The sequence below is a fragment of the Cinclus cinclus genome, chromosome 3, assembly GCF_963662255.1.
Source record: "Cinclus cinclus chromosome 3, bCinCin1.1, whole genome shotgun sequence".
NCBI classification, from domain to species: domain Eukaryota; kingdom Metazoa; phylum Chordata; class Aves; order Passeriformes; family Cinclidae; genus Cinclus; species Cinclus cinclus.
Window position 1 is genome coordinate 116,709,515 of NC_085048.1, and position 25,640 is coordinate 116,735,154.

At 56.1% G+C, this 25,640-nt stretch overlaps 1 protein-coding gene across 1 annotated transcript; it reads left to right on the top strand.

The window, feature by feature from the left end:
* On the top strand, nt 1–24,918 carry LOC134042805 (cullin-9-like). Its single transcript, XM_062490730.1, has 42 exons — nt 1–66; nt 206–267; nt 1,314–1,913; nt 2,705–2,859; nt 3,217–3,750; nt 6,459–6,597; nt 7,594–7,784; nt 8,269–8,647; nt 8,860–9,061; nt 9,316–9,523; nt 9,612–9,805; nt 9,929–10,146; nt 10,291–10,522; nt 10,909–11,014; nt 11,324–11,551; nt 11,720–11,810; nt 11,878–12,049; nt 12,229–12,334; nt 12,497–12,592; nt 12,685–12,860; nt 13,380–13,513; nt 13,593–13,769; nt 14,003–14,118; nt 14,545–14,727; nt 15,062–15,219; nt 15,504–15,714; nt 15,813–15,978; nt 16,101–16,246; nt 16,424–16,541; nt 16,925–17,121; nt 17,201–17,460; nt 17,539–17,902; nt 18,183–18,323; nt 19,872–20,036; nt 20,134–20,297; nt 20,434–20,527; nt 20,718–20,792; nt 21,278–21,388; nt 22,679–22,796; nt 23,142–23,275; nt 23,457–23,548; nt 23,923–24,918. Exons 3-42 carry the CDS (start codon nt 1,328–1,330, stop codon nt 24,119–24,121), a joined length of 7,536 nt encoding a protein of 2,511 aa, XP_062346714.1. The 5' UTR covers nt 1–66; nt 206–267; nt 1,314–1,327; the 3' UTR covers nt 24,122–24,918.
* Nucleotides 24,919–25,640: the final 722 nt, after the last annotated feature.

Sequence of the window (25,640 nt, forward strand, 5' to 3'; positions counted from 1 at the left end):
CGGCTCGCCGGGGTGTCCGGGACGACCCGGAGGAAAGCCCGTGTGTTCCGCGGCGCCAGGACCGAGGCACGTCGGTGCGAGCTGTCCTCTGTGTGTGTGTGCGCACTGTGCAGGCTCATTGAAGGAAGACAATTCTTGTGCTTGTGGTTTGGTATCTAAACACTGTTACAAAGCACAGGAGAGTAATTTGGTCTTTTTATTACAGAGACTGCAAGAAGATTCCCATCTGGCGTGCTGCAAATTGCAAAGAAGGCAGCGCAATCGAAGGTAAGTATGAATGTCTTGGGAGTTCAGGCTGCTTCTCTCTGCACCTGGAAAATATTTTTAACGTGCCTGTCATAGTCTTTGATGGTTAGTATCTTCCTTGGTTAAACATGGTTTCATACAGAAGCCGTGATTAGCCAAAACAGTTTCTCTGGTGACTTGCTTCACTGCTTCTCTTGCAGTGTGTGTAAGTGGTAGGAGCGTTTCCCACTGCCACGTGACTGAGCTCCCGTGAGATCCTTTCTATCAGCCTGATGTGGAATCCTTTGTCAACTCAATCCGTGGTGGTTTTGCTTGCAGCTGGCTTGCTGATTGTCTTGGACAGCAGATTACTTCTGTGCATGGATGAAAGCAGAGAAGCACAGTGTCTTCTTTGTAGTCCCAAGATGCAGAACAGTCAGGCAGCAGAGTAGAAACCTTTTAGTACTGTGGATTTTGTCCATTGACAAACATTGTAAAGGTAAAGAATTCTGAGAAGAGGCCAAGGAGGAAATACTGAGAGACTTTCAGGTAGTGAACCTGATTTGATGTGTATGAACTAGATCTGAGAAACTGCTCATGCTTTTCTTCAGAGCCTGGTGATACGAAGGCCCCTATACACAGTAAGAGTACCGTGAGCTTTATGCAAACTCACAATCTAAACAATTATAAACGGTAAATAGCAAGAGAGAAGGCAGAACTGCAAAAGCAGCAACTTGTGAGAGTCATGTTGTGGATAGTGGCAGGGATGTGAACAGGATTAAAATCTCCTATTATTTGCTATCTTGTAAAAGGGCCTGTTTTGCCTTCATGTCTTGTGTTAGTTTCTTTTTTGAGGAGAATCTCCTGTGTGTGCCAGCAGTACTTGGAACTGGTTTTGTTTATGAAAACCTGTCTTATTTTCTTGGGAGGGGAATGTGAGCCTCTGAAAAGTAGTTTTATCCTGGGTGTAGGATCTCAGGATCAAAGCCCGTGCCTTGACCACTTCTACTGTCAGTGCTGGCTCACACTTCCCCCAGCATGCAGCTCAGAAATAAATGCTTGACCCTGCTTCCCCTCTGTCTCTGCAGACACATCTGCTGCCATGATGAATGAGAAGCACAATGGCACCCTGCTTGTGCAGCTGGGGCCCAAGCTGCAGGCCTGCCCAAAGGAGCTGCTCCGGCAGCGCCGAGGCCACGCCGGCCGGCCGGAATACCTGGTCCGGTGGAGCGTCGTCAGCTCGGAAGAGAGAGCAGCGGGAGGCAGCGGTGCCTCCTCTGCAGAGACCAAGGCAGAGAACATCTCCATGTGGATGTCTGCAGAGGAGGTGTGCGCCAGCTGCCCGGCGCTGCTGGGCCGGAGGAGGCCGGAAGGGCCGAAAGAGGAGAAGGCGCCCGGCGCGTCGGACGAAGCCTCGCCGGACGAAGCCTCGCTGCTGGAGATGAAGGCTGATGTCAGGAGCCTGGTGCAGCGAGCCGGGCGCCAGGTGGCCGAGGCCGGGACGCCCGAGGGCTCCATCCTGAGCACGGTGCACGTGCTGGGCGCCTACGCCAGCATCGGCTCCCTGGCGGGCGCCTTCAGGGAGACGGGAGCCCTCGAGCTGCTGACGACGCTGCTGTGCCACAAGGAGAAGCGGATCCGCCGCGCTGCCGGCCAGATGCTGCGCGCTCTGGGTGCACACGATGCAGGTGGGGGCTGCTCCTGCTCGGCGCCGCCGAGGAGGTGTTGCCGGGCAGCTGAGGGGTGCCAGGCCTTTGGGAGGGGTGAGATGCCTGGGAAGCAGCATGTCTCGGGGCTTCTTGGCAAAGGGGGAAGATTCAGCCTGGATCTTCCAGACTTCCTTGGCTGCAGTTGTCTGGACTGCTCTTGGAGTTAGAAACTCTTTCCCCTGCCATGTTTCTGAGCTGGGATGCAGATTAACTGTTAGGAGGACTTAGGCCAAGGAGATTGGCAAAGTGTGAGGTGACTTTGCTCCGAGCTGTCAGTTGGAAGGTCTCTGGCCTGTTCTTAGCAGGGAGACTTTCCTCAGGTCCTGAATAGAGTCTAGTCCTCATTTAAGAGGTGCTGCCATGGCTTGGAAGTGCTTGATGAGACTTGGGTGCACCTGGAAGGTTGCTGGTTGTGGGGTATCCCACAGGAGATCAGGCTTTCCCTGTCCTGGTGCTCGAGTTCATGCAGCTCTGAAGTTGGGCAGATGAGGGCCTGATTCAGGTTAGAACTGGACTTCTTTTCTTCCCCGGGACCCTGTTCTGGAGTCAGTTATTTGGGGTTGCTGCTTTGTGAGAATATTGCAGAGTTAGGAGTAGAAAAAATACCCCATGGAGTATTTTTGTTGCCACTCCAGAGGAAGAGACAGAATATGGATCAGGTGACACTGAGCAGCAAAGCTGTTCCTTCCCTGTGGCTCTGTCTCTCTCACAGGGAGGGTGGGGTGAGGGTTGTCTTTCTTGGGCCTGAAGAGCTTTTGTTGTTGTTGCAGGGAGCCGGGCCTATGTCCTGCTGTCCCTGAGCCAGCAGGATGGCATTGAGCAGCACATGGACTTTGACAGCCGCTGCACCTTGCTGGAGCTGTTTGCTGAGATCACGTCCTCTGCAGAGCACTGCATGTCCTTCGAGGGGATTCACCTCCCGCAGGTAGTGACAGACCCATCGCCAGCCCTGGCCTGTGGGGCAGGAGGGGTGGGAGTGGGGGGGCCAGGGCAGGCACCCTTGTCCAGGACAAGAGGGGAGTGGAAGGCGGGCGGGTGAGCAGGACTGGCTGTTGGGAGAGCTGGCTCAGGACCTGGGCCTGGTGAGAGGCTGGGAGTGGTGCAGAGGCACCTGGAGAGCACGGTCTGCCAGCAGGGAGGGGAGGCTGGGCTGAGGTCTCTGCTGCTGCCAGCTGTTCTGGAGCTCTCAGGGGAGCCTGGCTGGGAATGAGCTGGTGGCTCAGAGAGAGCTGGGGGCTGGAGGTGCTCTGCAGACCGTGCGTGAGAGCTGTGCTTGTTGCAGATCCCTGGCAAGCAGCTGTTCGTCCTGGTGAAGCGCTACCTGCGTGTGACTTCTCTCCTGGACAAGCTGAGCAGCGGCGTGGAGCGGGGAGAGGAGCAGCAGGGCTGTGCTGTGCCCAGCCCTGCCCCTGAGGAGAGGAGCCGTGTGAAGCAGGAGTTTGAGTTCAGCATGGCCATGGCAAGCCTCATCTCGGAGCTGGTGCACGTGATGGGCTGGAGCCGCAGCCACAAGGCAGAGCCGCTGCCCCAAGGGGACCCGCAGCCTCGCCCTGCCCGCTCCATCTTCCAGCACAAGACCCCGGCCAGCGCTGCTGTCCAAAAGCCTGCGTTGCCTTCAAATCCTGGCCCTCACAAAAAGCAGGGCTGTACCTTCCTGACTGCATCAGACTTTTCAGACAGCAGTGACTACGTGGAGTACTTGCGGGCAAACCTGGTGAGCGGCATGAGGGTGCGCTTGCTGGAGGACTGTGATGATGTTAGAGCTGGGGAGGAAGGCGAGTTTCTCCAGAGCACAAGTAACACGCACACAGTACAGGTAGGTCATGGAGAGACTTGTTCTGGCTGGAATGGCAGAGGGGAGTGGTGGGGATGACTGATGAATTCCTAATGATGCCTTTATATGCAGGAAGTCAGAGAATAGGTGTGGCATGATGTGTATCACTGCATCTGTCCTAGCAGAATGCCTTTCAGAGCTGAAGGGGTGGGTTGCATGGAAGGCTAGTTGGTTTTGTATGGGTTGTGCTGCTAAGGTTTCTTGGCCTCTAAAACAGCCTTTACTTAAAAGGCTGTCCCCATCTTTCTTACAAGCCCCTCTTAAGTATTGAAAGGTCTCTGCAAGGTTTCCCTGGAGCCGTCTCTTCTGCAGGTTGAAGAACCCCAACTCTCTCAGAGCTTCCACATAGCAGAGCTGTTCCATCCCTATTATGGGTTTTGTGGCCTTCCTCTGGACTTGCTCCAACAGGTCCATGCCTTGTACTGAAGTTTTCAGAGCTGGGTGCAGGTACTCCAGGTGGGGTCTCACCAGAGCAGGGCAGAGGGGCAGAATCACCTCCCTTCACCTGCTGGCCACAGTGCTTCTGATGCAGCCAGAATATGGTTGGCTCTTTGGTGTCTGCACATTGCCAAGTCACATCCAGCTTTTCATCCACCAGTTCTGCTGAGTTTTCTGTAGGGCTGCTTTCAATCCCTTTGTCCTCTAGCCTGGATTGGTACTGGGGTTGGCCACAACCCAGGGTCAGGACCTTGCACTTGGCCTTGTTGAACCTCATCAGGTTACCACTTCTCAAGTTCATCCAGGTCCCTTTGGATGCCATCCCATCCCTCAGACTTGTCAACTGCACTGCTCACCTCGGTGATGTCAGCAAACCTGCTGAGAGTGCAGTCAGTCTCACTGTTGTCACAGATGGTATTGGTCCCCATGCTGACTCCTGAGGGATACTCTAGTCACTGATCTCCAGCTGGATGTTGAGCTGTTGACCTCTGGATATGACCGTTCAACCAATTCCTCATCAACTAAATAGTCCATATCTCTCCAGTTTGAAGAAAAGGACGTTGTGGGATTGCTGTCAAAGGCCTTACTGAAGTCCAGAAAGGTGATAGCTATAGCTCTTCCCTTGGCCACTGATGTAGTCACTCCATCACAGATGGCCAGTAGGTTGGCCAGGCAAGACTCTCCCCTGGTTTTCTGGAATCACCTCCCTGTCTTTCATATAAAAGACAGGGAATAAAAGCCTCAGTTAAAAGGCTTTTCTGGTTCTAGTCCATGCACTGGTGATGTTTCTGTTCAGGCCCCCTAAGCTGAATAACTTCTTTGCATCTTATTTTTAAGTGGTTTATAAACCTCTTTTATAACCCATTCCATAAAGATAAATTGCAAAGGAAATTTATTTTGTAGTGATTCTCTCTTTGTCCTTATTCTTCTTTGTCTCTAATATCTGTGTTTTCTTGGAATAGTGACTTCTCTTTCTTACAAACCTGTACTTGCTTTTACTCTTAATCAACTGGACACTTGGAAAGAGCACTGAGATACTTTCATATTTTTCTTCTGTTGCCAGTGACATAAATTTCAAAGGGTTTTCTCTGCAATGTTGAGCTCAAGTGTACTGTTAGCTTTCAGTCCCTTTGTCCTGTTGGTCCCTTGGGTTCCCTCTTCTGTCTGTTTTTCTGTTTAATTGGGTTGAATGAATTTGCAGTTGCTCCATCCAGGGTTATTTTCAGTAAGTTATTTGTAAGGCTCACACTCTTGACAAAACCAGATCTGAATAGCAATTGGGCCAGTCTGTCATGAGTCTGTCTCTTACCTTGTCTCATTTTTCTTACATTGCTCAGATTTCTGTTGCTTTTCTTGCCTCTCCAAAGAAAGAATTTCACTGTTGTGTCTGGTCCTGCAGCCATATCTTTCCATGACTCCTTTAAGATAGCATTGGTGCACAACTAGTTTAGGTGAGAGATACATTGAAGGCAGTTTGGTATTGTATGTACTTCAACTCAGTTTCCTTCCATACAGTCTTTCCCAAAGTCTGTCTGCATCTCACCTGTCACACAGTGGGTTTAGTAGCACTGGTGTAACTCCAAAAGAGGTCAGTGAAACAGGCAAACCATATGTTTTTCTGCTGGTTTTTTTTAGCTACTGACATGTTGTACTTGCTGTTGCTGGTTTCTGCTCAGAAGGTTAAACGTAACACTGTGATATGGGAAGCCATAAAAAATCCTTTTGATTTTTGAGAGGCAACTTGGATAAAGCAGAGGAAACAATTGCTGCCTTTGAGGCAGGCTTGTCAAGAGCCCAAAACCTGTTTGAGAGGGTTGATGAATGACCAAGGTTATAAAAGTGCCTTGAGGTACTTTATGTACGGCTCATCTGTCTTGAGGAAATGTTGGTTATGTTCTTCCTTTCTCCACTTTTCCCAAGGCATCTGCAGCTTGGCACTTTTGAAACAAGGGTGTTTAACTGGATGCACTCATGCTTCTGCTGCTGTACCAAGTGAGATCTGTAGTGGTTGCAGGCAAAGTTAGTGTTTTTTAAAAAAATAAAGATCCAGGTGTAACCAAGGCAACAAGTTAGTAAAGATGGTATGTCTCAAAACTGGACAATGCGTGTGCTGAAATTTGTACACAAATTGGGTGTTCTTCTACTTGAGCAGTGCTTCCTGTTCCCAGGCATTTTGGAAGTAGGAGGACAAATGTAGCAAGAGGATTGAACAAGTGAGCAAATCTGATCATCTGGATTTGTTTCACCCACAGGTTTTACGGGAGTCAACGGGTCGGACCTACTGGATGCATTGGCACATACTGGAGATTGTTGGTTTTGGGGACCAGTGGAGAGATCCTGCTGCTCAGGAAAAGGAATATAGCGGGAGAAAGTGCTTTAATCTAGACACAGGTGAGGTTGTGATGTGTGTGTACATCATCTCTTTCTTTCTGATTATGCTGTGGGATAGGAGTGGTGACCTCTATATGGCCAAACACATAGCAAAGTAGCAGGCTGGGTTTAGAAGGCACTATTACTTTGTGTGACCATGTAAAGTTAGTTAAGGAATTGCATGGTTTGTGAGTGGAGTATTTTTGAACCCTAGGCATCTCTCAAGATGTATAATAAAAGTAATCATACAAAAAGCATAAGATTTGATTTAAACTGCAACTGTCACAACTTTGTGTTTGAATTAACTGACCAAACTGCCAAAACATGAGCTTAGAATTTCTCTGAGGTGAAGCTCTTTGGGGGCACTCAAGTCCCCTTAAGTAAGTGATAAGGATTTTTAAAAGCAGTAATACAGCAACAATTTTTTTCAACTTCATATGGTTAAGCTTTTAACAAGGTGTTAAAGTATTAAAGAAGTATTTTCATAAGACATTTGCAGCATCTTGAAAATCATTTAACATTGCCCTTGTACTGGGAGAAGATAAAAGGCAGAATCCAGACTTCAGATACCCCTTTCTTGTTCAGCATCTCTTATTATTCTAGCCAGGGATAGCTTTTATCACAGCTGTGATCTTCTAGGATATCTTTTGTGTAGAGTGATTTGGATTTACTGGTTGCAAGAGAGAATATTATTGAGATCATCAGCTAATTGCACACTTTGAAAATATTCTTATTGCCAGTTGAAAAGATGGTTTCTTAAATGGCTTCTTGCTCTTGTAGTTAAAGGCTTAACTTCATGTCACTGTGCAGTATCTAATTTAAAACAAACTTACTTGGATATCTCCTTCTCGTGGTCATTCTGATTTGGGGAGAAGCAGGAGCTCTGTTTCACTTCTGTATTACTCTTTCCAGGCATCATATGCCACACAGAATATGAATTGAAATGTGGGGTTTGCAGCAGAGGATAGGGGATTTGGCAGAGCTGACAGTGCCCTTCCTTGCTGTGCTTCCCTGCAGTTCCACAGCCATTCCTGTGCAAGCCCTTGGGGGGGCTGTACTCCCTGCCTTACCTGGGCCAGCAGCTGCCCAAGGCTGCAGAGACACTGAGCCGTGGCGAATGGTGGGAGCTGCTCTTCTTTGTGAGGAAGCTGGAAGCACAGGAGCAGAAAGAGATCAGCTGTCTCATCCAGCAGCACCAGGGAGAGCAGGTAGGGTCCAGTGGCTGCAGCAGGGAAATGGGAGGGAGGAGCAAGGGGAGCACTAGGGAAGGGAACAGGCCCAGAGGAGATGGCAAGTGTGAGCTGTGCAGGGACAGCCTGGACGGGGCAGAAAGGGGAGGGTGAGCGGGGATGGCGAAAGCGTGGAGAGCTTGGCCCAGCAGAGCAGGGAGGGGAGAGGAGAGGAAAGGCAGGGTGCCCTGACTGGAAGAGTGACTGTCCAGCAGGGTTTGGGCAGGCGAGGCAGGGCCGTGGAGTCATCCTGCCAGTTGCAGCTGGGTGGTGAGCACGGGTGGGAGGTGTGGGCTGGTGGGAGCTGGGCTGGGTCAGCCAGGGCAGGGCGGCAGCGGGGAGTGGCCCTGGGCACCTGTGGCGGTGCAGCCTTTCTGTCCGTTCTGCCAGTGGCCACCGCAAGGGGCGTGGGGTGCGTGGCGAGCCCGAGATTAACTCGCCCCCGTGGGGGTGGCTGTCGGAGGTGGACGAAGAGGGCCTGGTGCAGCTGTCGGTACCTGCGGAGCTGGCCCAGAAGGTGCTGCGGGTCCTGGAGAAGCGGTGCCAGGGCAGCTCCCTGCGTGACCTGCGTGGCTCCCGGGTCTACGCCAGACACTTCCTCGGTAGCGGGGCGGAGCAGGACGGTGGAGGGAGCCCCGCAGAGTCCTCAGAGGGTGACGGCTGCGGGAGCAGCGGCCCTGAAGGCGCGATGGCCGAGGCAGCACAGGAGGGAGACCCGTGTGCGGCCCCGGGGCCGCCCCAGGGCCGAGGTGAGGCAGCGAAGTCGGATTCGCAGCTGTTCAGCGAGCTCTTGGAGAGGGAAGGGCTGTTCTTGCCGGAGGCGACGGAGGAGCAGAGCCAGGGTAACGTCCTGCCGCACGCTGGGGCACAGGCTCGGTGCTGGCAGCAGCACTGCTGCCTCCACAGGGGAAGGCTGTGGGCAGGGCACGGGGCCGTGCAGGCAGGGGTTGCCTGAAGCGGGGCTGCCTGCGGGTGCCGGGTCCGTGGGTTTGCGGCACCCCGGGAGCCGCTGGAGGCGTCAGCGCTGCCCTGACGCCTCCGTCCCTCCGGCCAGCGCTGGGCAGCTCCAAGGGGCTGAGTGAGAGCGGCTCGCTGGCCAAGGTTGAGGCTGTGGTGGACGTGGTCCAGAGCAGCAGCTCAGCGGCGGGGCTGCGCTTGGCTGGGCTCAAGCACATCCTGAAGATGCTGGAGGAGGAGCCCAGGTCGGAGCGGCAAGTCGGCGCAGCCCAGGGCGGGCTGGGCGCGGGGAGCGCCGGGTGAGTGCTGGGGTGCTGCGCACCCCTCCTGCTGCAGGCGGGGACAGTGCTGAGCTGGAAGAGCGGGGGGTGGCAGTGGGAGCGTGAAGGGAGCCACGTGCGAGAGGAGAAGTGGATTCTGTGTGCCTCTGTCCCAGGCAGGCCCGTTGGTGGGGCTGTCCCAGCTGCGGGGTGGGCAGCAAGGAGGCGGCTGGCGGGGCCCAAGGTGCCGGCAGCGGCAGGAGGCTGTGCCTGAGGTGTCCCGTCCCGCGCAGGGAGAAGCTGGTGCAGGTGGCAGTGGAGCTGCTGAGCACGGAGGTGGCAGAGAAGGCGCTGGTGGCGGTGACGCTGCGGCTGCTGGCCGTGCTGCTGGCCCGGTACGAGCGGCGAGTGCCCTTTGCCACGGAGGGCGGCGTGCGGGCCGTGCTGGGCTGCATGCGGCAGCACGGCTGCTCCGCCCTGGTGCAGCAGGCCGGGCTGGCGGTGAGTGCCCGGGGGGCCGGGGGTGGGCAGGGCCGCGCCGGGGGTGGCGGAGGGGCCGCCGGCCTGAGCGCCGCTCTTGTCCCGGCAGGCCCTGAAGGTGCTGGTGGGAGCTGCGGACGGTGAGCCGGGAGGTGCCAGAGGGAAGTGCTTGCCCTGGAACCACGGCGACGCGCAGATGATGCGGGAGATCTTTGCCAGCATCGGCTCTGCCTCCAGCGAGGGCTCTGCCAGCCTGCTGAGGAGCATCCCTGCTGCCCTGAGCACCATGCAGAGGGTCCCAGGGTAGGGGCAGAGTGTGGGGAGCGGCTGAGGCTGGGGCGAGCGTGCGGGGGGAAGGACGGGCGGGTGGGCGCAGGGCAGGCTCTGCGGCTGGGGGAGGAGAGTGGCACGGCCGTGTCCCTGCAGGGGCTCCTCAGGGGTGCGGAACGGGCTGCTGGTGGTGAACATGCTGATGGACGGGCACCGGGGCCTGGCGGAGCAGCTGGCGAGCTGCGGTCTCCCGGCGGTGCTGCAGAGCTGCTGGAGGGAGGGGCAGAGCAGCGGCTGCCCCCAGGCGGTGCTGGCCCTCAGCGCCATCAATCGCCTGGCGGAGCACCGGCTGCCCCTGGGCCCGGAGGCTGCAGGTACCGCGCTGCCCACCCTGCCCCGGCCGCGGCCCCGCGGGTGCCACGGGCAGGGCTGCCCGGCCTGACAGGGCAGAGCGCCCTGAGGGGCTGCTGCCACCGAGCGAGGGCCCGGGCTGGGCTCACGTGTCCCTGTCACGACAGGCGGAGAGGTCCCGTTGGACCCCAAGGGCGTGCAGATGCTGCTGGGTGGCCTGGACGATGGCATCTTGTCCAAGGAGGTGGTGGTGGCCCTGGAACGGCAGCTCTGCAGCCAAGGCTCCGTTCCCTGTGGCCAGGTGGCCCAGCTGCTGCAGGACCACAGCTGCTTCCAGCTGTTGCTGCGCAGCTTGCAGCTGCTGGGGACAGAGAAGGCCGTGAGCCTGAGCATCCTCAGGTGGGTGACTGGGGAGGTCTGGGACCCCCTCAGCAGGTGTGAGAGTGCTGGTGGTCACGTTGGGGATACCCAGTGAACGTTTGCGGGTTCTGGCGGGGTGTTCTTCACTGGGGGCGGGCTCACCCCAGCACGTAGGCAGGCGCTGATGGGAGCGTCCTGGGGCAGAGGGCCGTGTGGGGACACGGCAGCGTGTGTGCCTGGGGGCCGGGGGGGACACGCAGGGGCGGCAGAGGACACGCCTGGGTGCTGGTGGGGTGTGCAAGGTGCCGGGGGAGCCTTGGCTCCCAGTCCTGAGAGGAGCCTTCCATGCAGGGCAGGGAAGCAGGGCTGCCTGTAGCACTGCTGTGCCTGTGCCCCGGCCTGAGCAGGCCCCTTCCATCACCCAGGATCCTGAACAGGTTCCTGGACGGTTACCAGGAGGATGCGCTGCCCTGGCACGAGAGTGTGGAGCCCTGTGTGTCCTTCCTGAGCACCCACAGCAGCAGCTGGGAGGTGAGGGGGCCCCGGGACTCCCGGCAGGCGGGGGTGGCTGCGCCGGCCGTGCCTCGGCCCGGCCTGGCTCTGGGCAAGCAGGGCCCTGCTGGTGGCAGCCTGGCCTCGTGTCCGAGGTGCTGGGAGAGGGGGGGAGCGGCTGCGCTGGCCGTGTCCTGGCGGCCGCGTGCCCAGTCTGGCTGTGCCCTGCCAGGCTCTGGTGGGTGCTGGTGGGGTTGGGATGAGGGGAATGGAGCTGCAGCTCCGGCTGCTGGGGGGCCCGGGGAGTTGCCAGCGGTGCCCCGTCTGCTCACGGCTGCGTCTCGGTAGGTGCTGCAGGAGGTTGTTGGCTTCCTGCACCGCCTGGGCAGCGCCTGCAAGGACTGTGTGGTGGTGATGTGCCACGTGGGCACCCACGAGGCTCTGTCCAAAGCCCTGGAAAAGCACAGCACCGTCCCGTCGCTGGCGCCGGCCCTGCTGGAGCTGGTGATGGAGTGTGAGAAGTACGCCAGCCTCTACGAGAAGCTGACGAGCAGCATCTTGGCTGGCTGCATCCAGGTGGGCCTGGGGGGGGGGGCCCGGCTGCGCTGGGGATTTGGGTCTGGGAGCACCAGGCTGTCCCTGCTGCTGAGGGGCGGCCTTGTGCTCTCTGGCTGGCGCAGCCCTGCGGGGGGTGAGGGGAGGAGGACGAGGGGCCCCCGGTAAGAGCCTTGCCCCATCCCCCAGCTGGTCCTGGGGCAGATTGAGGAGCACCGCCGGAGCCAGCAGCCCATCAGCATCCCCTTCTTTGATGTCTTCCTGCGCAACCTGTGCCGAGGTGAGTGCAGGCAGGGGGAGTTGACGGCAGGCTTGGTGGCCGGAAGCTCCATGTGCTCTGCCCGCAGGTTCCAGCATGGAGGTGAAGGAGGACAGGTGCTGGGAGAAGGTGCAGGTCTCTTCCAACTCGCACCTGGCCTGCAGGCTCACGGACAGGAACCCCAAGACCTTCTGGGAGTCGAACGGCAGCACCGGCTCGCACTTCATCACTGTGCACATGCAGTGTGGAGTGGTGATCAGGTGGGGCTGGGCCGGGAGGGCTGTGTGTGGAGGAGAGGGCTTTGGGGATCTGTGGCAGCCCTGCCACAGCGGGCCCCGCCCTGGGGGCGGCGGGACGTGGCCGGCAGGGCGTGGCGCTGCCAGGGGCTAGCGCGGGGAGGTGGGGAGAGCTGGGCAGCCCCGTGTTTGCTGTGCTGCAGGGAGCTGAGCATGCTGGTGGCCAGCGAGGACTCCAGCTATATGCCATCCCGGGTGGTGGTGCTGGGCGGGGACAGCCCTGCCACCATCAGGACGGAGCTCAACGCGGTGAGTCCCCGTGGGAGTGGCGGGCTGGTCCTTGCTGTGCCCCGTGGAGGTCTGGCTCTGGAGTGAGGCCCTGGGAGGTGCCCTCGGGGAGGTGGGAACGGCAGGAGCTGCGGTGCCTCTTCGGGCTGCCCGTCGTGCTGAGGGCTCAACGCTTCCCTGCAGGTGACCATCCTGCCCTCGGACAGCAGAGTGATCCTGCTGGAGAACATGACCCGCTTCTGGCCCGTCATCCAGATCCGGGTGAAGCGGTGCCAGCAGGTAGGGGAGCAGGGCCGGCCGGGGAGCGGCAGCGTGGGGCGTCGGGGCGTCGGGGCCGTGCCCGAGGAACCCAGGGTCCCGCTCTCCCGCAGGGTGGCATTGACACACGTGTGCGTGGCATCGAGGTGCTGGGTCCCAAGCCCACTTTCTGGCCCATCTTCAAGGAGCAGCTGTGCCGGCGGACGTTCCTCTCCTGCACTGCTCGGGCTCATGCCTGGAGCCAGGAGATCTGCCGAGACCGGGGGCGGCTGCCGCAGCTCTTTGGCAGGTGAGTTGCGTCCTGGCCGTGCCATCGCGTGCCTGGTGTCCCAGGGCCCGGGGGACACGCGGCTGGCAGCCTGTGAGGGGACCGCAGGGCTGGGAAAGGAGCTGCTGAATGTGCCACGTGGATGGGAGGGACCCTTGCTCCTTCCTGGCCGTCGGGTCCTGGATGGCCAGGGCCACCTTGGGGTCCCTGGGCTTAAGCTGGGCTAACCCCTCAGAGGGGGATGCTGATCTCCCGCCAGGGCCAGCACATCCTGACGTGGCAGAGGTTGGGCAGGCACAGCAGGATCTCATGGTCCAGGCACTGCCCAGCTGCCAATTGTCGGGGGCTGCGAGGGCCCCAAGGGCCATTGGGGGCAGGTCCCAGAGGGAGCAAGGGACCCTCGCTGGCTGCTGGGGGCTAGTGGGGCCAGTGAGCCACGGTGCCTTGGCAAGGGCAGAGCAGGGAGCCAGCACTGCGCTCTGCTTTCCCGTGGGAGTTCTCCAGCCCTTGGCACCGTGCGCTGCCCGGTGGCTGTTGCAGACTGAACCGGGCGCTGCAGCACGAGCAGGGCTTTGCCAACCGCTTCCTTCCTGACGACGAGGCAGCCCAGGCACTGGGCAGGACGTTCTGGGAGGCCCTGGTGAACCCCTTGGTGCAGAGCATCACCAGCCCAGGTACCCCGCGCTCTCCGGGACCCAGCCGTGCTGTGCCCCAGGCAGAGGCACCTGGCTCTGAGTCTGGTTGGCCTTGCAGATGCTGATGGTGTCAGTCCCCTGGCCTGGCTGCTGAGCGAGTACCTGGAGAGCGCGGAGCTGCCCCGCCGTGCCGCGGGGCGCAGGGCTGCCTTTGGGTCCTGCGTGCGGCGCCTGACCCAGCTCCTGGTGCACGTGGACCCCGGCGGCCGCGAGGCAGAGGAGACCAGAGCAGCTGGTGAGCCGGGGCTGCCCTGCTCTGGGGCTGGGTGGGCGCTGCTCCAGAGTGCCAGGCTGTGGCCGTGGGGCTCCTCTGGGGAGCGTCCGATGGCACAGAGGCTCCTGGGGCAGGGAAGGCTTGTGGTCATGCCCCAGCGGTGGCCTCCCCAGCGTCCCCTCTGCCCTGCTGTGGGGGGTCATTGCGGGGCCTGCCCATGGAGGCACACGGAGCCTGAGGTTGACCCTTGGCAGGTGGGAAGGAGGGGAAGAACAAGGAGGTGCTGGCCAGGACTGCAAAGGCGGTGGTGGAGAAGTCCAGAGGCCTGTGGGGAATCTCACAGTGCTGGCGTGGCGTGGTGCAGCAGCAGGTAGAGCCTGGAGGGCCGACTGGGAGGGGTGTGGGACCTTCCCTGGGTGGTTGGAGCAGGGAGCGGGGTCTGGCAGTGCCCTGGGAGCACGGGGAGGGCACGGGGCTGTCCCTGGCCTGCACAGAGCCTGCAGCGATGCGGGGACAGCCCTGCTGCGTTTGCCAGGCTGCTGCTGCAGGCCAGGAGCTGGGTCCAGTGGCGAGCTGTTATTTTCTGCTGGGCTGCTGCTGTGTCTCCGTAGCGCCCCCACAGCCCCTGCCCAGCCCTCAGAGCTGCACTCCCAGCTTGGCAGCCCCGCAGCAGCACCAGGACCCCGAGCCCCAGGGACCCAGGCAGTTGCTGCTGGCAGGGCAGGGCACGGCAGGGCAGGGGCTGTTCCAAGGGGCACATCCTGCTGGGGGCTCAGCCCTCGCCCTGCTCCCGCAGGTGCAGCGGTTCCTGGAGGCGGCGGGGCAGGCACCGGACCTCGCGGAGCGGTACTGCCGGCTGTACCGGCGCCTGCGCGGGGCCACGGAGGAGCTCTTCGGGCAGCAGGCCACCTTCGTGCTGGCCCTGGGCCAGGGCTTTGCGGGGGCTTTGCTGCAGCTCTCCTTCCTGACTGCCCTGCACGTGAGTCCAGGGAGCGCGGCCCCGGTGCCGCGGCTCTGGGCACGGGCCGGGGAGCTGCCCTGGCCCACGGCACAGGGGCAGTCTCTGGGTGGGGGCTGTCCTGTTCCCCCCGAGTCACTGAACCCTGGCCTGGCACCCTGGATGGTGCCCAGCTCAGACGCATGGCGCTCATCCCAGCGTGGGCCCGGCCCTGGCACACTCCTGCCTTGGGCCGGTGCCTGGGCACCCTCAGCCCCTGCTCGGGAGTGCCGGAGCTTCCCAGCTGCTCCCTGCAGGGACGTTGCCCTGCGGGCACCTGGTGAGTCCTGTCCGCAGCCAGCCCTGTCCCTTGCAGGTGAGCGAGCGGTTTGCCCGCTACCTTGACGTGCAGATCCAGGAGCTCCGCAGGGCTGCGGGCAGCACGGGGCCTCTGGAGCGGCTGCAGCAGTTCTTGGAGCCCTTCGTCGTCTTCAGTGGCCTGGAGTTTGCCCACGCCTTTGAACACTTCTACAGGTGAGGCTGCCGCGTCTCCCAGAGCCAGGGCCCTGGCGCAGCGTGGCCTGGCGTGGCAGCGGCGCTCCCGCTTTGCTTTTACGGAATCGCGGGCAGAGGGCCCGTGGGTGTTGCCAGCGTGTGGAATCGGTTCCCTGCTGGGGACAGGGAGGGGACGGGTGTGCGCTGCCAGGCCCGTGTGCCGCGGGGTGAGGCCGGGCTGGGAGCTGTGGCCGTCTCCTGGCGGGTGGCTGACGGCCACAGGGCTCGGTCCCAGCCCTGACTGAAGCTGGCGGCCGTGGCAGGCACTACCTGGGGGACCGGCTCCTGACGCAAGGGCCGTCTTGGCTGGAAGGAGGCGTCGTGGAGCAGATCGGGCTGTGCTTCCCCAGCCGCTTTCCCCAAGATATGCTGAGCAACTTGGCCGAGTCGGAGGAGCTCCAGCGGCAGTTCTGCCTCTTCCAGCTGCAGGAGCAGGATAAGCGGCTGCTGGAGCTGGACACGGGCCTGGACGAGGTGAGAGGGATGGTGGCGTGGGGAGGCCGGAGGCCCCAGGCTTTCCTCGCGGGGATCCTGGAGCCTGACCCGAGCTGCCCTCGTGCCCCTGCGCCCAGGTGCTGGGGACAGCTGCCGTGGCAGATGCGCCAGAGGTGAAGGTGCTGGCCCTGTCCCCCCGCTGCTGGCCCGTTTCCCCACTGTGTTACATGGAGAACCCTGGGAGGTTTTTCCCGGCCATGCTGACCTCCCCGCTGGATGAGTTTGCCGACTTCTGCCGGCAGAGTGAGTGCTGGGGCCGGGGGTGTGCCCCGACCCCCCAGGGCAGCTCAGCCACGAGGGGTGGTGGGCTGGGAGTGCCTGGCAGGGCCGGTCCCCATCCCTGGCACTGACACTGTCCCTGGCAGGCCAGGGCCGGCCGGGCTGGGAGTGCACGAAGCCCCGTCGGCTGCAGTGGACGTGGCTGGGCCACGCTGAGCTGCGGTTTGGAGACTGCGTTCTGCACGTGTCCACGCTGCAGATGTACGTCCTGCTGTGCTTCAACAACGCCCAGGTAGGGGCTGGGGCCACGGTGGGGCCAGGGAAGCAGTGGAGGCAGGAGCACGGCAGGGCAGCGTCCTCCCTTCCTTTCTGTTGGGGTCTCCAGCAGCGAATGAGGCACAGGAGCCCACTGCTAGGCCAGGCCTGTGGCCAGTGAGCCTCGGCCATTGCCCTCCCACCCGTGCTGCAGGAGGTGGCGGTGGAGGCCCTGCTGCAGGCCACGGGGCTCCCTGCTGACCTGGTGCACCAGGCGCTGACACCGCTGACCCACGGCCAGGGCGTCCTGGTGGGGAGCTGCACTCCAGGGGGTGAGTGCAGGGCCGGGGCACCCAGGGGAGGGGCTGGCCTGAACCCCGATGGGGAGCTGGGCTTAGGGGTGCACGAGCTCGTGGGGCTGGTGAGGGGGCTGTGTCCCTGTGTCGGTGCTCGGGGCACAGGGGTGGGTGGGTGTCAGGCTGGGGGCACGTGTGGGGCGGGGTCGGGGCCACGCAGGGGCCGTGGGTCAGCCTGGGCGGTCGGGTCTCGGGTCTGTGCGTGGCTGTGGCCACGGGTGGGGGACGGGGCTGGGGTGGCCGGCGGTGCCGGCAGCCGCAGGAGCCCCGGCTTGGGTCCCCAGCCACAAAGGGGTCCTGGGGCTCCTTCAGGGCCCAGCTGGAGGCTTGGCTGAGCCTGGCTTGGGCGCTGGCTCCAGGTGTGCTGCGGCTGAACCAGGCAGCCCTGGCCCAGAGCTCCGGCCGGCAGCTGAGGCTGCTGCCCCAGCAGAGGTACCTGCGGACAGAGAGGGCCGAGGTGAGCGCCCTGGAAAGGAAGAGGAACGTCCTGTGCTGCCTCATCACACGCATCCTCAAGGTGGAGAAGCAGCTGCACATCGACAACCTGGTGTTCAGGGTACGGGGGTGGTGCACAGGGGGCACAGGGGCTGCCCGGGGGCTGCAGCCACTGCACTGGGGCTCCCTTGCTGCCGTAGGTGATCGATGCCTGTCAGAAGGGCGAGCTGGGGCCAGGCGTGCAGTTCCTGAGCTTCTGCTGCCACAGCGTGGACGTGCTGTCCTGCATCCTGCACCTGCTGAACCAGGGCTATCTCCGGCGCCAGGAGGGGAGGCCTCATGTCTTGGAATACATCTCTGCTGAATCCACAGCACCTCTTGGCGGCCAAGCACAGATGACTTTCCAATGCAGGCTGGCCCAGGCATCTCTGGAGGAGGACAGCAGGGACAGCCTGCACTGGTAGGGGGTTCGTGTCACCAGGTGTGTGTGGTAGTGCATCTCCACCCTGTAAGAACCTAACACATTTCTCCGTATCAGGCGGAATCCTGGCACAGACAAGGCAGAAGAATATCTCATGGCAATGCTGCAGGTGCCAATGGGGCACACGCTCAGTCCAGAGGAGGCAAAGCTGCTCATGAACCAGACAGTACAGCAGGTCCAGGATACTCTGAGCGTACCGGATGATATTGCTCAGCACCTGCTCATGCACTGTAGGTGGAACGTGGATTTCCTGATCCAGTGCTATGTGGAGAACCGTGAGGCCCTGCTCATCTCCTCAGGGCTGCAAGTGCAGGATGTCCAGCCTCCCCCAAGTCCTGGAACCCACTGCCCAGTCTGTGTGAATCAGCTGTGTCCTACTGAGAAGCCACCAACCCTTTGCTGCATGCACTACTGTTGCAAGGTGAAGGTCCTGGGGCTTTTGTTCCTGCTACTTAACAGGGAATTGCTGCTGTCTACTTGGAGCAGCTGTTCTTTGAATGTGTTCGGGGACTTTTCAGAGCTTGTACATTCTCTTAGCTCACTTTTTTTTGTTGTGATTCTTCACTCCCTGGTTTGTCTATTCCTACTTGTGTGCTTTGCCTATGATCTGTGGGGTTTTGCGCACCCTCTGCTGGGTGGGGAGGGCTTGCAGGGTCACACGGCCCCTTTTAGGTCTGATCTCTCCTCTTGTGCCCTGCCAGCCCTGTTGGAGGGAGTATCTCACGACTCGCATCGAGCAGAACATGGTTGTCAACTGCACCTGTCCCATATCCGAGTGCCGTGCTCGGCCAACAACAGCCTTCATCTACTCCATCGTGTCCTCCCAGGAGATCATAGCCAAGGTAAAGCAGGAGGGGTGCTTGCTAGGTGTCCAAGCTCTCTTCTTACATTTTGGTCAGCACTATCAGATAATTTTGTTTCTGCTTTTCCCCTTCCTGTTACCAAGTCCAGTAGCACGATAATGGTGGCCAGCCAGATTTTGTCTGTTGTCTCTGATTATGTTCAATACCATAATCATAAGCTGTTCAGGAAAGCATAACATTAACAAAAAAGCACAGTGGTATTTCCTCTAAATAAATCTCTAGCAAGCAACATTTCAGGGAGATCATTACTTCAGGACTAGATGAGAGCCATGGTAGCAGTTTATGACAAGTATCCTTTACTAGTGTGCTGGGAGCAATTAAATAATAATAAAAATCAAAGCCAAATAAAAACATAAGCAATTTCATTTTACTGCTGCATCAGTGACCCCTGTGTCATTTTTCTTCCATCAGTCTCTGGCTTTCAGCAGTTCAGGTTTTTGTGAAGATGGCAGGAATTACCACATGAGACTTAATCTTCACTCTAAGTCTGTGTGAGTCTACAGATGTCTCTAAACCAGGTTTTCTGAGCTCTGCTTACCTTAGTGCTCTGTCATGGGGCTACAGCAGAACCTGCTTGTTCTAAAGCAGAAGCTACTTTTTCTATTCTTTCAGTTTTTAGAGCTGAATGCCCTCCCCACAAAATGGCAGAGTTGTAGTTGTCACACGACAGACTCTTAATTGCTGGGCAGAATAGTCTCTTTTCCACTGCTCTGTTGTTTGACAGGTGTATCTTTTGTCCTGTTTTTTTATAGGAATTGTTTGGAGAATTAGTGCGTATATCTCGATAGTTAGTCCTTACTACCTTTGCAAATTCCATAGTCACACCTGTCTGAAAGCAGGATTTATTAGCCTGTGGCTCTGTTTTATTAAAAGAAATAATTATTGCAGGTGGACATAAATAGCAGCTGATTTGAACAAGTTGCTCTCACTGAAATGTTATGTTTTCCTTTTCATCTGTAAGTCGTGTGGCTGGAGTGTTAATGTCTGATGCAGATTCACACATAAAGTCATGGAATATTTTGAGTTACAATAATACGTGGAGGTCTGTGGTCCAATCCCGAGCTCAAAATAACTAGATTATTGTAAGAATATGTAATGCTGGAATTATATTTAAACATAACAAAACTGGTTGTTGGGGTCAGGGTTTTGTTTTGTTTTTTTTTAATAGTAAGTGAAACATGGGACCAGTTGGGGCAGAGAGGTTTGAAGTGTCCATGCTTGGCTATATTCAAAATCCAGCTGGACGGAGTCCCAAGCAATCATGCTTTAAGATGGAGAGGTTGGACCAGGTTTTATTTCCAGAAATGTCTTCCTACCTCAGCAGTTTTGTGAAATTAAACAGCTTCCAGATATAACATGGGTAAGATATAAAAATTAGCACAAAGGGAATTAAAATGTAAACTGACTGCTGTTTTGTTGTGAGCAGCTGTTTGGTGAGATGCATAGCCCAGAGCCCCAGACCCTGCTTTTAAGGGCTAACCATGCAGCTTCTCAGGCTTAAATCCCTTTCCTGGCTTCTCATTACAGTATGAAAAAGCCCTCCTCAGATGCTACGTTGAGTGTTGCTCCAACCTGACATGGTGCACCAATCCTCAGGGCTGTGATCAGATCCTCCTTAAGGATGGACTTGGTTATGGAGCAGCCTGTTCCAAGTGCTCCTGGATATCCTGCTTCAATTGCAACTTCCCAGAGGTGAGGCCGAGCTAGATCACAAGCTGTACTGTCTTAGGTTTGGCACACACCCTTCTGCTTTTGTGTGGTTGTCTGATGGTCTTTTCCTCTCTCTCAGGCCCATTATCCTGCCAGCTGCAGCCACATGTCTCAGTGGGTGGATGATGATGGATACTATGAGGGAATGACAAGTGAAGCCCAAAGCAAACATCTGGCTAAGCTCATTTCAAAGCACTGCCCAAACTGCCAGGCTCAGATAGAGAAAAATGAGGGGTGCCTGCAGTGAGTATACAGTTTTGTTTGCTGCTGTGTTCGTGACTGGGTGGCACAGTCCCTGGCTATGGTGCAGGGGAGCACTGTCGGGAGCTGTCTGCAAAGTGGCTTTCAGGATTGAGTGATTCCCATTGTCCTTCTGCAGCATGACATGTGCAAAGTGCAACCACGGCTTCTGCTGGCGCTGCCTCAAGCCCTGGAGGCCGAATCACAAGGATTATTACAACTGCTCTGCTATGGTGAGTGGTTTGCTGTGTCTCGTTGGTTCATGCTTGTGTTCAGAGGCTCTTGTAGCATCTCAGAGATGGTAAGGATCTCCACTTGGGCCCTTTACTCTGAACTTTGTGGATTTGCCAGTAACGCTGGCATTTCCAGGTAGCCCTGGTACTTGAGGGAAATTGCTACAAGTTCCTGTACTTTTCCCTTCAGGTGAGTAAAGCAGCTTGGCAGGAGAAGCGTTTCCAGGATTACAACGAGAGATGCACCTTTCATCACCATGCGAGGGTAAGGCCTCCTCCTTCCTTTGCAGATGCTGACTGCTGCTCAGCCCTGGTGAGCAGGGCACTTGCTGTTGTGTCAGTGTCTTCTCTGCTTAGAAGCAGGCTTCACATCCAGGTGGGGATCACTGGATGATCATTTTGCCCTGACTCTGTCATAAAGGAGTAGTCCTTGGCTGCTTTCTTTTATCCAGTCTGTTGTGGAAATTGAGCACCTGACTGGTGGTGTTCAGGGGCTCAGAGTGGTGTAGGAGTTGGAAGCAATGGTGACTGAAGGCTGAGATGAGGTGCTGTAAAAAGTTTAAGTTATGGCACACTAGAAATGTTACAGTTGGATGCATTAAATCCTCTGCTGCTGCCTGCATCTTCTGGGATGGCACTTCAGAATGCTTAGCAGTTATTTGTGTGGGAGGTGCTGTTTTTTAGTCTTGTGGAGCTTGACAGTGACACTGACTTACCCCCCCCCCCCCCCTTCTCTTTTGGTTATTGCAGGAATTTGCCACAGGTCTGAGGAACAGCATTTCTTCCATCAGAGAGATGCCAAAAATTAGGAACTTGACCTTTGTTCTTGATGCCTGCAAAGTGCTAGAACAGGCACGGAAGGTAAGTCTGGATAATACAGTCTTGCTAAGATTTAGACTTAATTCTGTTGGTGTATTTCATGCCTTTTTTAAAGTGAGGAGACACTAACATCGTTCTTCTCCAAGCAAGATGAGACAGAGAAAACTTGAGGGGAGGAATAGCATCAGGACAGAAGAGCTCATGTCTGCCCTTTCGGGTTTTGAGTCTGAGTTGAGCTTTGTTTGCAATGTTCCTTACAGTCAGGTCATAGGGTTTGGAGCTCAGCTCAAGTTAACACCATGGAATCAACACAAAGTCTATATTTAGGGTTTTCATCCACTCGGTTTGGTCCCTTCCTATTAGAAATGCCCTAGTGAAGGTACTTGGAAATCTCCTGATGCTATGTTGCAGTCAGGAAGTTCCTCTTGATATTCATGTTAGGATTTTATTTTCCTATCTTGATTTCATGAACTAAGATATTTTGGAAGCACTGAGTTACTTACTGCATGTCCTCACAGCCACATGAAAAAGGATATGTAGTGCAGCCACTGTGTGTGTGTTAGCCTGTGACACTCTAGGCCTGTAATGCCTGCTCTGTCCTGAAACAACAGCAGGAGGTGGGAATTGTATTTGCAGTACTGACTTTGCATATACACCTTGGTTTTGCAGGTAAGCTTGATTTTGAGAGAGGCATGTAGGACAAGGGTGCCTGACCCTATTTTGTCTTCTCAGTGTCTTAACCCCTGAGTTTTCTTGGGTACATATCCCTGTTGCTTGTTGCTGCTGATACCAAATTTTCTGGCCAATTTCTTTAAATGGAAGCAGTGATCTCATTCCCAGCTGGGTGCCTATATGGCTTTAGGGGTTGTTCATTAATAACTGAAGTTTGCCACTTGTTGAAATGCCTTTGTTGTGGGCTCTTGGTGCTGTAAAGCACCATGCCTGGTTCTCTTTGGGCTCCATTCTCTTACTTCACTGCCACTTTTGTTCAGCCAGCATTGCATGGTCCTGTGTGCTGGTGGGTTTGACTCTTTGCCTGCTGCTCAATCACACTTGTTATGCATTTACAGTCTGTGTTCTTGTGATGGTTTGCAGGTGGGAACAATCAGGTATTTTAGACTTCAATATAAAATACTTGCACATTCATTTCCAATCCTGCCAGTAGTTCTAGTTAGCCTGGCACTGCTGCTGCTTATAATGGGTCACTGGGCTATGGCCACAGGCCAGATCCCACTGGTAATAATGAGGTCTGGAAGGGTTTGATGTTGTTCCCTTTTTGCCCACTCTGAAGCTGAAAGAGGGTGCTTAACTATATGATCTATACTTTTCCAGGTGCTGGCCTACTCCTGTGTGTACAGCTACTATAACCAGGACACTGAGAGCATGGATATTGTGAAACAGCAGACTGAGAGCCTGGAGCTGCTCACTAATGCTCTACAGATCCTTCTAGGTAAGTCCTGCAGCCTCTTTGAAGCTGTCACTAGCATTTCCAGCTGTAGTCAAAGAGCAGCAGCTCTCTAGTGGGGCAGTAGCATATATACCAACACCCAGCTGGCCTCTCTTCTCCCAGTCCATTTTTGCCTTCTTGATGTAACTTCTGAGAAAGTCCACTGGAGCACTTCGGCTGCCCGTGGAGATGGATGCAGTAAAGAGCAGCAATGTTCTGTTCTGAAAGGGGGATGCAAGTGGACAGGAGATCTAAGCAGCTCTGGCTGACTTCACAATCAGAGCCCAGGACTTGGTCTCTGCTCAAGAGTGTGGGATGCAGCATGACTGTGTTGGCTTTGAATTGCAGAGGAAACCCTGCTGCAATACCAGGACTTGGCCACTTCCCTGCAGCTCCTGAAAGCAGAGCACTTCCGCGTGGGTTTGGAGTTGATGCGGCAGATCAAGGAGCGTCTCTTTGCAATTCTCTGGCACTCCACACAGGTGAAGGCCACCTGGCTGCTCATGGCTTGTCTTGCTCTGGTCTGATTTGATTGTGGGCAGACTAAGGGGCTTGATCAGCTGAGTGGATATACTCAGGATTCTGTGTGTGCAGGGTAAGGGTGTGCACCCCAAATTACATACTGTTTCTCTGTCTCTTTTGGCTGTTCTTTCCTGCTAACAGGATTTCCATGTTGGACTCCAGACTTCAGGAGATGCTGTTCAGAGAAAGTTGAAACTCGCAAATGTTCCTGCTTCAGCCCTTGCATGTACAGGGTTAGTTTTCTTAGTGGGGTTAACAGGGCAAGTGAGTGCAGGCAAAAAGCAGGTGAGCAGTTTTCTCCTGTGCTCACTGACATACAAGAGGGTGAATGACAGACACTTGATTATTTGAATCCTGTTTTATGGTTTGAGGTAGCAATTTAAGTTACATAGTGGTGTAGGGAAACCAGCAAAACCTCTGCTTGTATACAGCTATGATCAAGAAAGTTCCATCACTGGCAGACTCAGTTATGGAAGTTGCTCTCCCTGGACTCTCCTGAGTGTCTCTGGATGGAGATGCTGAGACAATGACAGTGGGCTGTTGTGGGGCTAGGTGGCAGCTGATGCTCACAGCAGAGGCTCTGCTCTTATGCTCTCCTTCTCAACAGGCAAAAATGTATGATCCTGTGTGACTCCCCCAACACAGATGAAGATGAAAAGGAGGTTGAAGACCAGGACTATGATCCACAGTGGCAGGAAGACTATGATGATGATGATGATGATGACCTTGATGAAGACAACTTTATGATTGGTAATTATTCAGATTGTGATTCTTACTTTGATGATAATGATAGCTATCGTAGCTAACACTAGAAGTGTTCTGTCCCCCAGCCCACCACCTTGGACCTCTGCCTCTACTTTGTCTCAACCAGTTTGTGTTAATGTATTTCCTCAAAGGCAGGGAGGAGCTCTCAGGTGGAACAAAATATTTCCTCTGGGAGGTTTCTTCCTCAGTGACTCTTGAATAAGCAGAAACATGCTCTGGGCAGCCAGTCTGTGTTACTGTGGCCACTTCTCTCAGAAAAGCATCTCCTTCCCTTTTTCCTTTGTCTCCAGTTCTGCCTGTAGGTATTTGAGTTAGAAAGTCATAGCCCACCTGCAAAGTGAGAACCATTTGCCACCTGTTAGAGGGCTGCTCCTTGTCCTTGGTGTGCTCTCCCCAAGGGCTGGGCACAGGGGAGGGGGGCCAATGTCCCAGCACAGCCCTATTTAGCAATGGCCAGTGTCTAGAAATGCTGTAAAAGGATGCATTTACACTCGAGTTAGAGCCTCGCAGCTGGAGCTGGTGAGATGGTGTCCAGCCACAGATGGATATGATTCAGTTCTGGTTGAGAGGGGCTGCATTTTTGCCCTTTGTTGGGAGTTTTCTTGTCTGTTACAAAGCAGGAAGGGCTATGAGTGACACAAGTTTCCAGGATTGTTTAAGTTTATAAATACATGCACACACATATATTTTATATATATATATATATATATATACATACACTTATATATATGTATCTGCAGAGATTGTTCAGCTAATACTGCATCTTTGCAAAAAAAGAATGAAAACCCTGACAAACAAGTGTTGAAAAAAAAAGTTCTGTTTGAAAAAAATAAACAGTTTTCTTGTAGCACAAGCCTTATTGTTGTCTGTGGGGACCAGGAGAGTGGAGGGAGAGAAGGGTAACAAGTGAGGATGTGACCTGGATGTGCTTATCCCAGAAGTTATTTGTGAAATAAGTGGGCTTGTAATCCCCAGGCAGGCCACACAGTCTTCCCTGCAAAGTGGCTTTTCCTTCCTGGGCAAGGGAAGTTCAGGTAACAGTGAGAGGGGATGGGGAGGGCTGTGAAAGAGGGCAGGGGACCAGGCCATAGGGAGTAGTGGGGCTGGTGTTTCTGGGACCAGGTCCAAGACCGGAGGCCTGAGTGATGATGGAGGTGGTAACATCTGGTGCCCGGAGTAAGGCATATGATCCAACATGGAACTTGTAAAGTGCCATGTCAAAATGGACTCATGGAGGATATTGACCTGTTTTAACTAAATGGTTTGATCAGTTGCAGGGAAAGGGGAAGGACAAAGAATATGGGCAGCACTTTAGCCAAAATGGCACTTTGCCACTTCTGATTTCCTCCCAGCTTTAACAGTGGGGTGACACTTCCATCCCTGCAAACCACACCCTTATACAAGGCAGACGTAGACCGAGCTGGAAGCTCAGGACTCTGTAACGGGCCGTACAGTTGGCAAAAGGAGCCGTTGCTGAATGGTTCATGTTGCTTAACTCCCCGTCCCAAATGTCACCAAGTGCCTGAAGAGGGACAGAAAAAGATTTCCGGGGAAGAAGGG

What these genes read in the sequence shown, in the direction of transcription:
- LOC134042805 (XM_062490730.1), top strand. Translation starts at nt 1,328, where the DNA reads ATGATGAATGAGAAGCACAATGGCACCCTGCTTGTGCAGCTGGGGCCC. An exon ending in CCCACAGCAGCAGCTGGGAG is followed by an intron (nt 11,015 to 11,323) that starts GTGAGGGGGCCC and finishes GCGTCTCGGTAG; the next exon opens with GTGCTGCAGGAGGTTGTTGG. An exon ending in GCAGAGCATCACCAGCCCAG is followed by an intron (nt 13,514 to 13,592) that starts GTACCCCGCGCT and finishes TTGGCCTTGCAG; the next exon opens with ATGCTGATGGTGTCAGTCCC.